The following is a 15,661-nucleotide window of genomic DNA, read 5'->3' as shown; positions in this document are numbered from 1 at the left end:
GAGCAGCCTCCCATCAGAGCTGGCCACGCTGCCTTTATAGGCACTGCACACACCCAGTGTGCTCACACTCAGCATTTCTAGAGGCACAAGGAGGCACTTGCAGAGTGTGGCTGGAGCAGTTTCCAGATCCCATGACGGCACAGCTGAGGGGAGGGACACGTGTGCTTCCAGCCAGAGAGTGCAGAACAACCCCTCCATGCTGAGGAGTTCCAGTTAGTGACTGTCCCTGCATAAACACTACATGTGAATTGCACACTTGGAGCCAAATCCAGAGGGCTGTGATCAAAGTGAAGTGGAGAGACTCAGCTTTTTAAGGATATACAGAAACCAGCAAAGGAGGAGAGGTCTGTGTGACCAGTTCCAAGCACGACCTTGGAAAGCTGAGGACAGGTCCTCAAGAGAGGTCCCCCCTCACTAACTCTCCACGGGCAGGTTTAGGATCAATCAGGGGCTGGAGCCAGTGTCCTGCAGCCAGAGCTGCACCCCATGCTCTGAGCCAGGGCTCCAGTTCACAAACAGGGGTCTGTGGGTCCCTTTGCACTCTCCTTCCCAATCCCTGTCTTTGGCCAGTTGAGTCCCTACAGATCCACCTTCAGTCCCAGAAATGTTGATCAGGAGTTTCTCTGTCTTCTGGATCAAAATCCTCTCTGGACGAATGCTTTGGGAGGGTTGTTCTTTCTGCCAGAGGGTCCAGGAAGCTCCATAAGCTTTTCAAGTCAAATTTAAGAAGATAAAGATGTGGCCCTTCTGCCTTCTTCTTCTGTGTTGGTTTCTGATCAGACTTTTTTTCACGGCACAGCTTCACACCTGCTCCTCAGAGCAATCCAGGGTCAAGCTGAGGTTCCCACCAAACTTTCCATGCTGTGGGAATCCAGCAGTGCCACTTGCAGGCCTTGATGGACAGTGGCACCCAGACATCTCCAAGATAATAGAAAGAGTCATAGTCTTTCTATTTAGAGAGAAAATAGTCAAGTTGTAGTCAATAGTCATTAGTCAACTCCTCAAGCTGCACCAGGGGAGTTTTAGATTAGATATTTGGAAAAATTTCTTCATGGAGAAGGTTGTCAAGCACTGGAACAGGCTGCCCAGGATAGTGGTAGAGTCACCATCCCTGGAAACATTAAAAGAAATGTGGATATGACACTTGAGGACATGATTTGTTGGTGAACACAGTGATGCTGGGTTGACAGTTGGACTTACTGATCATAGAGGTCTTTTCCAACCTTAATGAATCCATGATTCTGTGGTCAGGTTCCATCTGAACCCCTCAATGTCACCTCTGTCAGCTTGGTGAGAGGTTGGGAGCCAAGGAGGAGAGGAGGAGGAGATGATAGATGAGATGAGATGAGATGAGATGAGATGAGATGAGATGAGATGAGATGAGATGAGATGAGATGAGATATGAGATGAGATATGAGATGAGGAGGAGATGTCTGTCCTGCCAGGTCCAAGCACAGTGGGAAGGGCTGAGTGTGGGCTCCATGTGAGGCAAACCCAGCTGGATCCAGGATCCTTGATGAAGGGACACAGGGCAGGGCTGGAAATGTGCTATGGCAGAGATGGGAGCAGTCCATCCAGGAAATAAACCACCCACAGAGTAAGTCTGAGATCCATCCAGAAAAGGTGGACAGAGAGGGGACTGGGGTCCCCCTTTGTGCTCCCAGTGTGGCTCAGATGAGGACTGGAGCTCTGGGGCTGAGTTTAAACTGAGTTTAAACCTCACAGGCCCAGGGGAAGGCCCTGGGTGTGACAGGCCTTGAGGGCCATGACAGCTGTTAACCCTGAAAGGGCAAATCCCCCAGCTGGGCTGGCTGTGGGGGCCCAGCACTGAGATGTGAGGGCTGGAGAGGGGATCTGCAGAGAACTGGAGACACAGGGTGTCCAAAACCAGGGGGATCTCTGGGTGCCTCTGGTTTGGCCTCAGTGCCAAACTTGAATGGGCTGTTTAAGGTCGGTTGTGAATGTCAGGGAATGGAGGCCCCATAACTTCTCTTCCTTTTTTTTTTTTTTTTTTTTTTTTTTGGCTTTGAACAGACCCAAGAAGATTTTTTAAAATGTAATTTCCCTTCCTTCCCCTTTTCCCTGGCATGGATGCCTGCAGTGTTCTCAGTCAGGAGGGCTCCTGCAGCCCAGCAGCCAGAAAGATTTGAAAGAAAGGTCTGGCATTTTCTGTACACATCCATGGTGTGAGTGCTCCTAGAGCAGAGAGGGGCTCCAAGTGAGACCATTTTACATCAATGGCACTTCATGATGCCCAGAACTCCCTTGAGATTGGTGCCAGGGGGGCACAGCGGGTGTTGCACAAGGGGCAGTGTGGCATTGGCAGGGCAGGGGTGTCAGCAGGCACTGGAGTGGAGCTTTGTGAAGTTCAGGGCTCAGTTTCCCAGAACACTGGAGTGCCTCTTCCCTGAAGGGTCTGTGGGGTTCCCAGGGGCTGCTGAGCTCAATGCCAGCTCTGAAGAGAGCGATTTACGCCTGTGTTTGATTTCCATGCAGGAGGTGAAGGTCACCTGGGTGTTTGCTCACCAGTTGAGCCCTGTGGAGACGCCCCAAGAACGTCATTCCCTGGGGAAACACTGCACACTGAATTGGGGTCATTTCAAAGCATTTGCTTATTGCCACCAAATTATTTGCTTTGCCCCTGGAGAAAGCTCTTCACCTGTGTGACTTCAGTGCCTGAGGACTGATCACTTGATGGTGGAGAGCAAATAAGCCCTGAGCCACTGGTCCTGCTGCCAAGCAGGGGACAAGTGCTGAGGTTTGGGTCTCATTGCCTCCACCCCCTCCCCTGCCCAACCCTATAACTTTCAGGCTGGACACCCCTGCAGCCAGGCCAAAAGCACCCAGCTGTGAGCTCCACAGGTGCCCACAGAGACAGCATGGGTGAGTGTGGGGTGGGATGGATGGGATGGGATGGGACGGGATGGGATGGGATGGGATGGGATGGGATGGGATGGGATGGGATGGGATGGGATGGGACAGCACCTCAGTGTGTGCCTGCAGCTCACAGGGTATCCCAGCACTTTGCTGTGGGGTTTGTCCACTCTGATCCTGGTACTGAGTCCTTGTCTGTGCCTGCTCTGCCCTGGGCTGAGCCTGCATGCTCCGCTGTATCCAGGTTGTACCAGTGTAGCCCTGGAGCACCACACAGACCATTTTACAAGTTTTGTATTCACCATTCTTTGCAATTTTCAGTTCTCCAAAGAAAGTGTTAAACACTCTCGAGTAGAAAAGGGATTTTTTAGGTTTTCCTGCTGAATGTGATATTGAACAGGTACCCAGATCTGGAGGTCAGATGCTCAATGGCACATTGCTGTCCCCAGCACAGCACCCACAAGAGACTGATCCTCCTTTGCATCTCCTTCCTATGCAGAGTTTTCAGGACCAGTCCCAGGGAAGGGCTGGCAGGGCAGGGAGCATTTCTTCCCTGGGGGCCTCAAGGAAAAATACCTTTAAACATGTCCCTAAACACAAGTATATCAACACACCCAATGTTGATATACAACAGTATATCAACATATGCAATGTCTCAGTAGGAACTGAGAAATGAATCAGTTGGAGTGAAGAGTTTTTACAAGACTTTCTGTAAAACTGTAACCAGCACGATAGGTTGGGGCATCTCAGCATTCCCAGAATGGGGTGTTTGTCTCTAGGGGGGCTGTGATCCCACACCGTGGTTCCAGGCTGCCATCCATGATCATTTTCCTTCTCAGGCATCCCAGAGAATGGTGCCAAACCCAGGTACCCCTGGGAAATGCAATAGGTGTTGGCTCTGCTTGGTTTTGAACACTGAGGGACTCACATTGGTAATCTGCCAGGTGAGCTGTGAGTGTCTCATCAGGAACAGAATTCCCCACGGGCAGGCAGCTCCACAGTGTCCCACTCTAGGAATCAGGACAAACTTTCTGTTATTCTGCTTAGCTTGAATACTGCCAAAAGTGTGCTGGTTTTTCCTAGTGCTCTGAACCAGACCAGACCAGAGCAGCTGTCCTCATATGGAAACCTTGAAGCAGCCACACAACCAACATAAGCACAGAAAGGGCATCATTTACCCCAGACCCACTCTGATCCTGGAGGGCTGTGCTGCCTCCATTTGCCATGCTGCTGGCACACACACAGAGCCCTGCCTGGGGCTTGTTCCACCCCAGGGCCCTGCTGCCCACAGCCCCAGGGCAGCCCCAGCTCAAACCACTGCTGAGGACACACCTGAGTGCTGTGTCCAGCTCTGGCCCCTCAGCTTGGGAGGGACATGGAGGGGCTGGAGCACATCCAGAGGAGGAAACGAGGCTGGAGAGGGGCTGGGAACACAAACCCTGTGAGGAACCCCTGAGGGAGCTGGGGGTGCTCAGCGTGGACAAAAGGAGACTCAGGGGTGAACTTACCACTCTACAACACCCTGAAAGGTGGCTGTGCCCAGGTGGGGTTGGGCTCTTTCTCCAGGCAGCACTGACAGAATCAGAGCACACAGCCTCGAGCTGTGCCAAGGGAAATACAGGTTGGATATCAGGAAAAAGTTTTTTACAGAAAGGGTGATAAAGTTCTGGAATGGCTGCCTGGGGAGGTGCTGGAGTCCCCATGCCTGGGTGTGTTTAACAAAGCCTGGATGTGGCACTGGGTGCCAGGGTTGGGTTGAGGTGTTGGGGCTGGGTTGGACTCAATGATCTTGAAGGTCTCTTGCAACCCAGGGATTCTGTGAATTCTGTGTCATGGGAGCTGGGCAAAAAGGGGATCCCTCCCTCTGTGTTCACCCTGCTTGTTATGTTTATTCCCAAATCTTGACTTTTATAGGGATTTCTGATTATGGACACTTTGGGTTTGGACAAGGTTTTGGCACTTCTTTGGTCTCAAATACCCCTACAGCAGGTGCCACCACTAATGACTCCTGTGACTCCTGCTAATGTGTACAGGACAGCTCATCTAAATGAACTCATCAGCATGGGGCTCATGGCTCTGAGGGAGCTCTACACAGAGTTTTATTTTCCTCTTTTACTCAGAATGGGGTTAGTGGCTTTCCAATAGAAGAATTCTGATCTCTTTCTTCCAATCCCTTCCCATTTCAGCTACCCAGGGCCTTTGTCTCCTGCTTTTGACCTGCCTGCTGGCCCTGGCAGCATCATTTCCTGATGTTGACATAAGGAACTTGTACCTCCTCAATGGCACCATGGATGACATTATGAATGCTCCCCCAGAGCCCTCCCAGCTGGGTAAGTGTGGCCCTGAAACAGGGAGAGACAAGCAAGCTCCTGATCAGTCAGATCCTACAGAGCCCACATCCTCACCAGCCTGTGACCTCTGTCACACCAAGGAAGGACTAAATACTGATCTGAGAGTGTCCTACTGGAGCAAGAGTAACCTTAGGGTGCCCCTCTGCTTGCTGCCTGTCTCATCTCCTGCATGGCAGGAAGTTATTCTGTCCATAAGGGACAGAATAGAAAGGACAAATTGGCAGCAAGACCATGCCCAGACTCTCGTGGGCCATGTGCTCTTCCTTGGAGAAGGGTAAAAGATGGTCCCAGTGTGTTTTGAAGACAGGGAGAACAGCTCCCATCTCTGGAAATCATCAGTGGAGAACTGAATAAAAGGGAGACCTCAGTACAAAGAGGAAATAAATGAAGTTAATACAAAGAGGAAATAAATGAAGTTAATACAAAGAGTTTGGGCAGTGGCCCTGGCCCAGGGCAATCAGCCAGGTGATGGCACAGAGTGTCCTACAGGTACCAGAAGCAGTGAGGAGCCCTTGAGGAAATGCTCAGGGAAAACACAGGGGCTGTGGGTGGGATGTAGCATGAGAAAGAGCTGATTCCCTTCCAAGGGAACAAGAAATGTGCTTGTCAGAGGAGCTCAAGGTCCAAGTGTTTGGTTTCAGATCACCTGTCAGGAAACTGCCAGCACAGGGAGCACTGAGCCTGAACAAGGGTTCAGCAAGAACTGCAAGTCTGAGTAGAGAAAGAATGTGTGCTCTGGGCTCCACAGTGCTCTCAGGAACATGGTGTGATTGTGGGGTTGTCCTGTGCAGGGAGTTGGAGTTGATGACCCTTGTGGTTTCCTTCCTACCTGGGATATTCTGATTTTGTGATCTCTCACCCACAGCACTGTGGTGTGCTCTGAAAACATCAACAGCATGGATGCAAACCAGGAGAGACAGGCAGCATTCCAAAGGCTGACTTGGAGAGGAATGCTGACAAAGGGATGGGGTATGAAGGCAGAAGGGAGCAGAGGCAGATTTAATGCCTTACAACACAAACAGGAGTGAACAGCTCCATGTGCCTGTAGTAAATGCCATGGTAGGAAACTCCTGCAGGCCATGTCATGAGTGTTTCCCACTCCACACAAGCTCAGGTTGGAAAGAGAGTCAAAGTGAGTCAAAAAGAGCCAATATCAAAATTGAGAAAGTCAGAAGTCTGGCAGGCAGAATGTGTCAGGAATGGGAGGCAGAATGTGTCAGGGCTTATGCAGAGTGCAAGAGGCTCAAGTCAAACACTGCCCAAGGGAGGAGGTGACAGTGCCAGCTGGGACTGAAGGCAGGGAGCAGTATCTGAGGATGTCACCTGAGCAGCTGCAGGGTGAATTGTCTGTTGTAGAGAGGGAACAGGAGTGGCTTTTGTGATTCCATGAGCCTGAGACTGATCCTTCTCTTTTACAGCCATCAGTGGATACAGAGATGTCCTTGCAAAAGACATTTCTGCATTAACTCATTCTAAATTTTCCTCTCTTCCAGCAACATCCTTCAAATTCCCTTTTGAGCAGACTCCTCTCCCAGCTCCTGGCACCTGAGCCAGTTTTCCTGTGTCTGCTCTCACATTTCTTCCCCCTCTCTTTAATCCTTCTTCCTCCCAAGTCCCAGCTGCAGCTGCTGCACTCTGACACTCACCTTCCCAGTGCTGCCACCACCATTAGGGGTTTTCCCCTGCACAGTATCCCCAAATCCTTTCCACAAAAAAGCATCAGCCTCACTCTGACACCATGTAAATTCCCCCAAATTACCAACTTGTTGATATCTGAAATTGGTGAATTCCTTTGGAATTAACACCAGTAACAGAAAAATATCATCTGGAGAAGACTGAGCTCTCCTAGCAGGCCTTTGACATGTCTACTCCCCACACTCACTCTGTCACTGACATATTTTCTGAAAAATACTTTTGCCAGGATTTTTCTCCTGAGAAACCTCAGAAAATAAATGTAAACAATAATTATCTGATGGCTGTGGAATGTGGTCTGGAGATGGTTCACCAACAGGTGCATCTTTGATTGGTCTCACGTGGATTGTTTTTACTTGATGACCAATCACAGGTCCAGCTGTGTGGGGACTCTGGTCAGTCACAAGATTTTATTATTCATTCTTTTCTAGCTTCCTGATGTCTCCTTTCTCTTTTCCTTAGTATAGTTTTAGTATATGATTTTCTTTTCATATAATATATATCATAAAATAATACATCAGCCTTGTGAAACATGGAGTCAAGACTCCCATCTCATCCTGGGATCCCTCAAACCCCTCCACACTCACCCCTGTCTCCTGTGCTACTTTAGGTGATGGTGATGGACACGTCCGGCTGGCCAGGGACATCGCCCACCACCCTCCAGTGAGCCATGGTGAGTCTCTGCCTCTCCTGGGGGTTCCACCATCACTGGGCTCACCAAGAGCCCTCAGACAACTCTCCCATGTCTTACACCTGCACTGCCAGGAATATGTGGATTGTCTGATGGGCTGCAGCGACAGCCTCAGGGGACTCTGCTGCAGCTGTGTCCTGGGCTCAGTACCTCACGAGGGGCTCTTGCATGGGGAATTTTCCAGATAAAGGTGCAAACTGGAAAGTGATGCTTCAATCCTGGAAAGTGGTGATTAGTCACTTTCCTATTTTCAGTACACAGTTGGATGTGACAGAGTCACTGAGCTGGCTGGGTCAACATTTGCCCAGAAGGGCAAAGATAGGTCCTGCCTGGGTGGGGACAGCTGGTGACAGAGGCACTGGAAGTGGAGCAAATTCCTTCCCAGCAGTGTGTAGGTGCATTCAGCTGTTTGTTGTATGAGGTGCAGACACTCTGGGGCATGGAAAGGCCATAATCAAATCCAACAGTCAGGAAGCCTTCAAAGAGCTACTTGGGTAAGGCCAGAGAGCAACAATGGCTTTGCCCCGTTGAGGTCCCATGGGCTGATTTAATTGTTGGAGACATGGATGTCACAGCCACCCTCTCTCTGGGGCAGAGCACTAAACCTCTGTGCTGTACCAGCAAGTGACTTTGTGCCCCAGATTTGCATTTGTCTGGGGTGATGCATCATCTGCATGATACAGGCAAATCCCTGAGGCTCAGCCCAGCCTGGATGGGGTCCCTGGGTGACAGAGATCCTGGCTTGGTCTCACCAGACGTTTTCACAGTATGTCCCCATCACTTTGAACCCTCTCTTAGGAAGATGTGAAGCTCAACTCTTGTGGCATTCACAAACTCTTTGAACAGAGAGAGACATAATTCTCTCTCCCAGGATTTTTCCTGGGAAAGGCAGTGAGAAAGCTCAGAGAGAGAAGGGAATTAACACAATCCTTATCCCTGCTTGCTGCTCCTGTTGTTTGGCACATGTGGGATGTGTTGTGGAGATTGTTCACCAAAAGGGATTTGTTAATTGGACTTTGCTGATGGTTGTTTGGACTGTGAGACCAATTGGATCAAAGCTGTGTCATAACTGAAAGGGTCATGGGTTTTTCTTTAGTATAGTATAGTGTAGTACTATACTATACTTTAGTATAGTATAGTACTACTATAGTATACTATATAGTATAGTGTAATATAATAGTATAGTAATAATATAATATAGTAATATTATATTACTATAATATAATATTATTATATTATATTACTACAATATAATATTACTATAATATAATATTACTATATTATATTATTATTACAATAATAATAATAATATATTGCTACAAACCAGAACAATTATAATATAATATAATATAATATAATATAATATAATATAATATAACATAATATAATATATTGTCATGTATTACATTATAATTCTTATATTATGTTATGATATAATAATTATAATATATAATATATATAATAATATAATATTGCTATATTTAATAACATAGTATAGTGTAATATAATATAGCTTAATAAAGCAATTCCTCAGCCTTCTGAATCATTGGAGTCAGAGCACATTACTCCCACGCCCAGGTTGCCCTGATTTGATAAAGTCTTACATTGATCATGTAAGAGTTTATCAAATCATTGATCATGCAAGATTTTGCTTTACTCCTGTGAGCACATGGCAGGAATACAGCCTAGGAATGTGTGTGCAAAAGGATTCAGACACTAAAGAACGCCCCATTTTCAGGGGGATTCAATAACCATCTCCTGTTTGCAGCCTCAGGGTGGCCCAAGGACTGCAGCGAGATCCCCCGGGGAAGCCACAGCGGTGTGTACATCATCCAGCCCAAGGGGCTGCACCACCTGGTGGTGTACTGCGAGATGAACGTGACCCACGGGGGCTGGACCGTCATCCAGAGGAACCAGAGGGACACCCCGGTCACCTGGGCCGAGGCCTGGAGCACCTACAAGTTCGGCTTCGGGAACGTGCGCACCGAGTACTGGCTGGGCACCGAGTACATCCACCAGATTGCCAAGCAGAAGGTGTACCAGGTGAGGTTTGTCATCCAGGACTCTGCAGACAACCTCAGCTTCGCAGACTACAACCTGTTCAGCGTGGAGGACGAGGAGCACGGCTACCGCCTCCGGCTGGGCTCCTACAACGGCACGGCCGGCGACGCCATGACCTCAGACAACCCCAACAACATGCACGACAACATGAAATTCTCCACAAAGGACCAGGACCAGGACACCTACAGTAAGAACTGTGCCTACAGCTATGAGGGAGGGTGGTGGTACTCGTCCTGTTACTCCGTGAGGCTGAATTACAAGGGGGGCCTGACATGGGGCAACCTGTGCAAGGGGAACTGCAAATCCTCTCTAATCCTCATTAAACCAGCTTCTTATTGTTAGTGCTTCCTCCTCCTCCTGTCCACAGTGGACACTGCAAAGGCTCTGCGTGGCCAAAGAGTGTGAGCCTCTCTGGAGCAGAGCGAGGAGCACAAGGGTAGCAGGGCTTTAATGAAATGCCACTTTACAATCCCCCTCTCCAACTGCAGACTCCCCTCTGCTCAGCTCCATTCCCCTGTGCTTGCCAATGATTCCTTGTTATTATGGTCATAATCAAGAATTAAAAAAACACTGATGAAATTTGTGGATTCCACATGTACCTTCCCTGCAGGAGGAAAACACACAGCCCTGGAGTTACATCAGAGTTTCCTTGCTGTCTCCAGAACTCACAGAAAGCAATGCCCCAAATTTCCATGTACTCTGAGCCTTTCTGCAGTGTTTGATAAGGCATCCAATAAACATGCTTGCTTGAGCTCATTCTTCAGTAATGACATCTGTTCTGTACCTCTGATCTCCTCCCCTGAGACCCAAGAAATCCCATGTCAGGAGCCAGGACTGGAGTCTTGAGGCTTATCATAGAATCACAGCCTGGTTTGGGTTGGAAGGGACCTTAAAACCCATCTCATTCCAAACCCCCTGCCATGGGTAGGGACACCTTCCACTAAACCAGGTTACTCAGCCTGGAGAGAGAGAAAGCCTTGAGTGTTTCTCAGGGATGTAAGAAAATTAAACCCAGTTACACTGTGATGAAGGCCCTGTGACCTGCAGAGCACAGGGAGGGGATCCACAGAGCAGCTCCAGCATGGATTTGTGCTGGCTGGAAGAGCAGCTCTCCTCTGCTGGGGTCAGAAGCTGGAAGAGCAAGGAGACATGGCTGTTAGAGGGGGCCTGGAATTTTTCTTCTAGGCTGCTTAATCCCTGCATCATTTGGTGACCCTGTGGCAGCAGTTCCTGGTCCCAGTCAGTCAGCCTTCCTCAGGGGACAAAGGGACTGCACAGATGTGCCATGACAGGGTGCCCTGGTGACAGAGTGTCCCAATAACAGGGTGTCCCATTGACAGGGTGTCCCAATGACAGGGTGCCCCAGTGACAAAGGTGTCCCGGTGATAGTGTGTCCCACTGATAGGGTGTCCTGGTGACAGGGTGCCACAGGGATAGGGTGTCCCAGTGACAGGGGCTCTGGTGACAGGGTGCTCTGGTGACAGGGTATCCCAGGGACAGGCTGTCCCTCGGCTCCCACCTCTCCAGAGCCAGTGGCTAACAGGGCATCAAGCTGTCCCAGGGTGTGAGGAGTGAAACCACGGTGGCAGCAGGAGGGACTGGGTGTGTGGGACGTGCCCAGAGGGTGACAGTTGGGTGACAGCGATCCTGGCTTGGTCTCACCAGACATTTTCACAGTGGGGAGTACAGGGTGTGCACTGAGGGTGCAGGGTGCACAGAGCAGGGTGCAGGATCCGTGCCGTGGACAGCAGGGTGCCCACAGCAGGGAGCAGGGTGTGCACAGCGGGTGGAAGGTGCCCACAGCAGGGAGCAGGGTGTGCACAGGGGGGAAAAGGTTGCCCAGAGCAGGGTGCAGGATTCTTGCAGCGAGGAGCAGGGTACCCACAGCGGGTGGAAGGTGCGCACAGCGGGTGTAGGTTGTGCGCAGCCGGGAGCAGGGTGCCCAGAGCGGGGTGCAGGATCCGTGCAGCGAGGAGCAGGGTGCTCACAGAGGGTTCGGGTTGCGGGTGCGCGGAGCGAGAACAGTGCCCGTGTCCCCGGCCGGGGCGGTGCGGTACAGGAGCGGTGCGGGAGCGGTACAGGAGCAGTGCGGTGCAGGAGCGGTGCGGGATCGCTGCGGTGCAGGAGCGGTGCGGGATCTCTCCGCGCTCCGCTGCGGCTCCTTTAAGACCGGCGGGGGCGGCGGGCGCGGGGCGGCGCGCTCGGCTGCCGGCGGCGGGGGCGGGGGTCCCGGTGCCGGTGCCGGAGCCGATCCCGATCCCGGCCCATGTCCCGGCCCGCGGCGCCGCCCGGCTCCCCGCGCCGCCTCGGGGCGCTGAGCACGGCGCAGCTCCGGGCGCTGCTGCAGGACGAGCCGCGGCTGCAGCGCGCCGCCCGCCTCTGCAGGAAGGTACGGCCGGGGCCGGGGGGCCGGGGGCCGCTGTCCCGCCGCCGGCGGGCTCCAGCCGGGCGCCGCTCGCTCCGCCGGGGCTGTCCCGGTGCGCAGGGCGGAGCCGCCCGCGGCCCGGAGCCGGCGCTGCGGGGCCGGTGCCTCCCGCCGTTGCCATCGCCCGCTGCCCTCATCCTGACACCCGCAATCCCGGGGGCTCCCGAGGAACCGCAGAGCCACCGGCGGGGCGGGGGAGCCTCCGCACGGGCGGCCCGACCGCGGCTGCGCGGGGCTCCCGGGGCGAAACCCAGGGCCACCAAACCTGTGGCCACCAAACCCAGGGCCACCAAGCCCCGTGCGCTGTCCCCGCATCCCGAGCTGTGCCGAGGCCCCGGCCCTCCGCCCGCCCTCCTGCCCGGTCTCGTTTCCCGCAGCCGGGACGAGCCCCGCGCCCTCCCGGCTGCGCTGCGGAATCGGGCTCAGGTTCTCGTGGAATCGCTCCCGGCCCCATCCCAGCCCCTGCCCCGGGTGGCCCCGAGTGCGGGCGGGTGTGCGCAGCCAGGGGAGGGTGCGTGTCCCTGCCGTGACAGCCGTGTCCTCTGCCGAGCGCTCTCCCTGCGGAGATTGCCGCGGTCGGGTTTAGCCAGGTGGCGTAGCCCGGCTGCAGCCGCTGCATTCCCCCGGGATTCACCCCCTAACCAGGCAAAGCAGAGGGATGGAGGCAGTGCAGATAAAGGGGGTTCACCCCCGGATGGACAGTGCCCCCCGCTCAGCAAGGTGCTGGATCTGACCGGTTCTGCCCGTTTCTCTCATTGCTGACACACACGGCCCCGATCCCATCCCCACAGTTCCAGAGTCTCCAGCTGGAGCGGGAAATGTGTTTGGCTTCAAATTGCACCCAGGCCAAGGTGAATCTGTCCCTGCGCCCGCGGCTGGAGGATGGGAAGGCTTCCCTGGCCATCAAGTACCAGGAGCTGCAGGAGATCCGAGAGGCCTGCTGGGACAAGCAGCAGCGCCTGGGTGAGTGGGGAGCAGCCCCTGGGCTGATGCACATCCACGGCAACCCCTGTTAATAGGAGAGTCCAGGTGGGCTCAGCATTCTTGACCCTACCCCAGGGAGATGGTTCAGGAGTGGTGGGGGATGATGCTCCCTGTGACACAGCACATCCTTAGCTGGGACCAGCCATGGAATCACAGAATCATTTGGGTTGGAAGGCACTTTAAAGATCACCTCATTCCATTCTCTGCTGTGGGCAGGGACACCTTCCCTAGAGCAGGTGCTCCAAGTCCAATGTGGCCCTGAACAATTACAAGGATGAGGCATCCACAGCCTCTCTGGGCAATCTGTGGGATGGAAGCTGTGGTGTGCAGGTGGCTCCAGGGGTGTCTTTTGGGGGGGTTTCAGTGCAAGGAGGGGGGCAGTGGATGCTTGAGGATGGGAAATTCAGCACCCCCAGCAGCAGGGATATCCAGGGGAAGGTTGGCAGCCCCATCCCCTTGTGCCACACAGATGTTTACCTGGAGAAGTGGAGCCCACAGAGTGCCCTGGGCCAGCTCCAAGCCAAGCTTGATGCCTCCGAAGCAGAGTCAGAGGTGAGTTATTGAGACCCCCGTGCTGCTGTCCCTTCCTTACCAGGGCCATGGGGTGCTCTCCATCCCCTGCCATGTGCCAGGGTCAAGACCCCAGGGTCCGAGGGGTGCTCCTTCTAGCCCCACTGCCCATCCCACAGGCCCAGATAAAGCAGTTCCTGGCCCAGGAGCTGCCCCTCGAGGCCTTCCTGGAGTCCTTCTGCCAGAGCCGCACGCGCTCCCACGTCTGCCGGACCCAGCTGGAGAAGCTGCAGGAGCTGCTGCACAAGGAGCAGGTGCAGAAGGACCAGGTGGGCAGGAAGGACCCTGCGGGGTGCCCAGGTGCCCCAGCTAGCGTGGCACCAGCCCGCCTCGCCCCCTTGCAGAGCGGAGCAGCGCCCAAACCCTTTGATCTGTCCTACGGCTTTGTGCCCGCCGTCCTCGTCCCCTCGGAGGCTGCCGCGCCCTTCCCCGTGCCCGCTGCGCCTCCCAAGCACCATCTGCCAGCCCTGGCACAGCAGCCAGCATCTCCCTGCTCCGAGGCGCCCGGCCTGGGCTCTCCCCTGCGCCCCGCTGGAGCCGTGCCCGTGCCCAGCGCCCAGCCCCGGGAGCAGGAGCCGCCGCACCGGTAGCGGGGCACGGTGGGCATGGGGCAGGGGGGGATGGCCCCGCTCCTGCCCCTCCCGGGCCGGGCAGCAGCACCCAGGGCAGGAAAGGGAGGGGTGGGAGGTGCTGCAGGCACAGCTCTGAGGGGTCTGTGGGGTGGCACATGGGGGAGCTCATACAGGGATGGAGGTGCGGGGTTGGGGCAGGGGTTCTGCATTGGGGAGGGCTCTGCATCTGCATCTGCATCTGCTGGAGGAATGGGACAGGAACTGGGGGTGGGGGGCTTGTAGGGGTGTCAGTGGGCTTAGCTGGGAGGGATAGCAGGGAAAAGGCCCAGGAGCACTGGGTGTGCCACATGGTTCCTGAATAAAGCCTCTTTCCATGCTCTGTGTGTGTGTGCTCTGCCCTTTGCTCTGGCTGTGAACAGCAGGATGAGACAGGGAAGGGTTAGGGCACCTGCCAGGCTTGGAGGGGACTGGCAGCCAAGGAGAGCCCTCCAGCCTGAGGAGCCCCCAGACCTTTCCTTGGCACTTGGCTCAGGGCATCACTGCCCTGGGGAAAATGAGAGCTCCTGCAAGGGGTGCAGAGCCTGCCATATGTGTGTTTCCCTCAGGAGAGGGGCCAGGGGCCAGCTTGGCCCTGCACATGAGGAAGGTGCCCAGAGATGCCTCGTGCCAGCAGCAAAGCCCTCACCCCATGAAGGATTATTGCCCATGGGCTTGCTTGTGGTGGTGTTCACAGGGGTCCCAGGACAAGGGAAGAGATGAGAATCTTGACTCCATGTTTCAGAAGGCTGAGTTATTATTTTATTATATTTATTGTATGAAAAGAAAATTATATGCTAAAACTATATTAAAAGAATAGAAGAAAGGATTTCATCAGAAGACTAGCAAAGGAAGGAAAGGAATGGAATGATAATAAAATCTTGTGACTGACCAGAGTCTGAGACAGCTGGACTGTGATTGGCCATTAATTAAAAACAACCACATGGACCAATCAAAGATGCACCGGGTCTGTCTGTCTGCATTCCACAGCAGCAGATAATCAATGTTTACATTTCATTTCTGAGGCCTCTCAGCTTCTCAGGAGAAAAATCCTGGCAAAGGGATTTTTCATAAAATATGTCCGTGACACTTGCTCGCAGCTCGGCAGCCCCTGCTCTCATCAGCCTGAACTTGTGTGGGATCTCATCCCTCTCCCACCCCAGCCCAAGGGATCAGATGTGCCTTTCCCATCCCCTCAGGGCCCACTGTGCCCTTTGCCATCCCTCACCCAGCTCCCCCAGCCCAGCAGCCCTCACTGCAGAGAGTGGCAGGAGGCCTGAGCTCTCAGCCTGCTCCACACCAGCCCCTCCTGCTCCTCTCCTCACTGTCACACAGAGGATGCTGAGTGCAGGGGGGCTGCTCCCCATCCCCAGGGTGTTCCCCACCCCCTGGTTCCTCCAGCTGC

At 53.7% G+C, this 15,661-nt stretch overlaps 3 protein-coding genes across 3 annotated transcripts in view; all 3 read left to right on the top strand.

Moving 5' to 3' along the window:
* Nucleotides 1–15,661, top strand: part of CLIP2 (CAP-Gly domain containing linker protein 2) — a 311,706-nt gene that overhangs the window by 249,444 nt on the left and 46,601 nt on the right. The window lies entirely within an intron of this gene.
* Nucleotides 2,880–10,011, top strand: LOC131091674 (fibrinogen-like protein 1-like protein). Its single transcript, XM_058037858.1, has 4 exons — nucleotides 2,880–2,883; nucleotides 5,061–5,204; nucleotides 7,528–7,590; nucleotides 9,377–10,011. The coding sequence occupies exons 1-4, from the start codon at nucleotides 2,880–2,882 to the stop codon at nucleotides 10,009–10,011; spliced, it is 846 nt and encodes a 281-aa protein (XP_057893841.1).
* On the top strand, nucleotides 11,936–14,393 carry VPS37D (VPS37D subunit of ESCRT-I). The gene is made up of 5 exons (XM_058037857.1): nucleotides 11,936–12,058; nucleotides 12,886–13,057; nucleotides 13,548–13,630; nucleotides 13,768–13,917; nucleotides 13,993–14,393. The coding sequence occupies exons 1-5, from the start codon at nucleotides 11,936–11,938 to the stop codon at nucleotides 14,236–14,238; spliced, it is 774 nt and encodes a 257-aa protein (XP_057893840.1). The 3' UTR covers nucleotides 14,239–14,393.

Source organism: Melospiza georgiana, chromosome 19 (genome assembly GCF_028018845.1).
Source record: "Melospiza georgiana isolate bMelGeo1 chromosome 19, bMelGeo1.pri, whole genome shotgun sequence".
In the NCBI taxonomy this organism is placed as follows: domain Eukaryota; kingdom Metazoa; phylum Chordata; class Aves; order Passeriformes; family Passerellidae; genus Melospiza; species Melospiza georgiana.
This window is presented reverse-complemented; position numbering and strand designations above follow the sequence as displayed.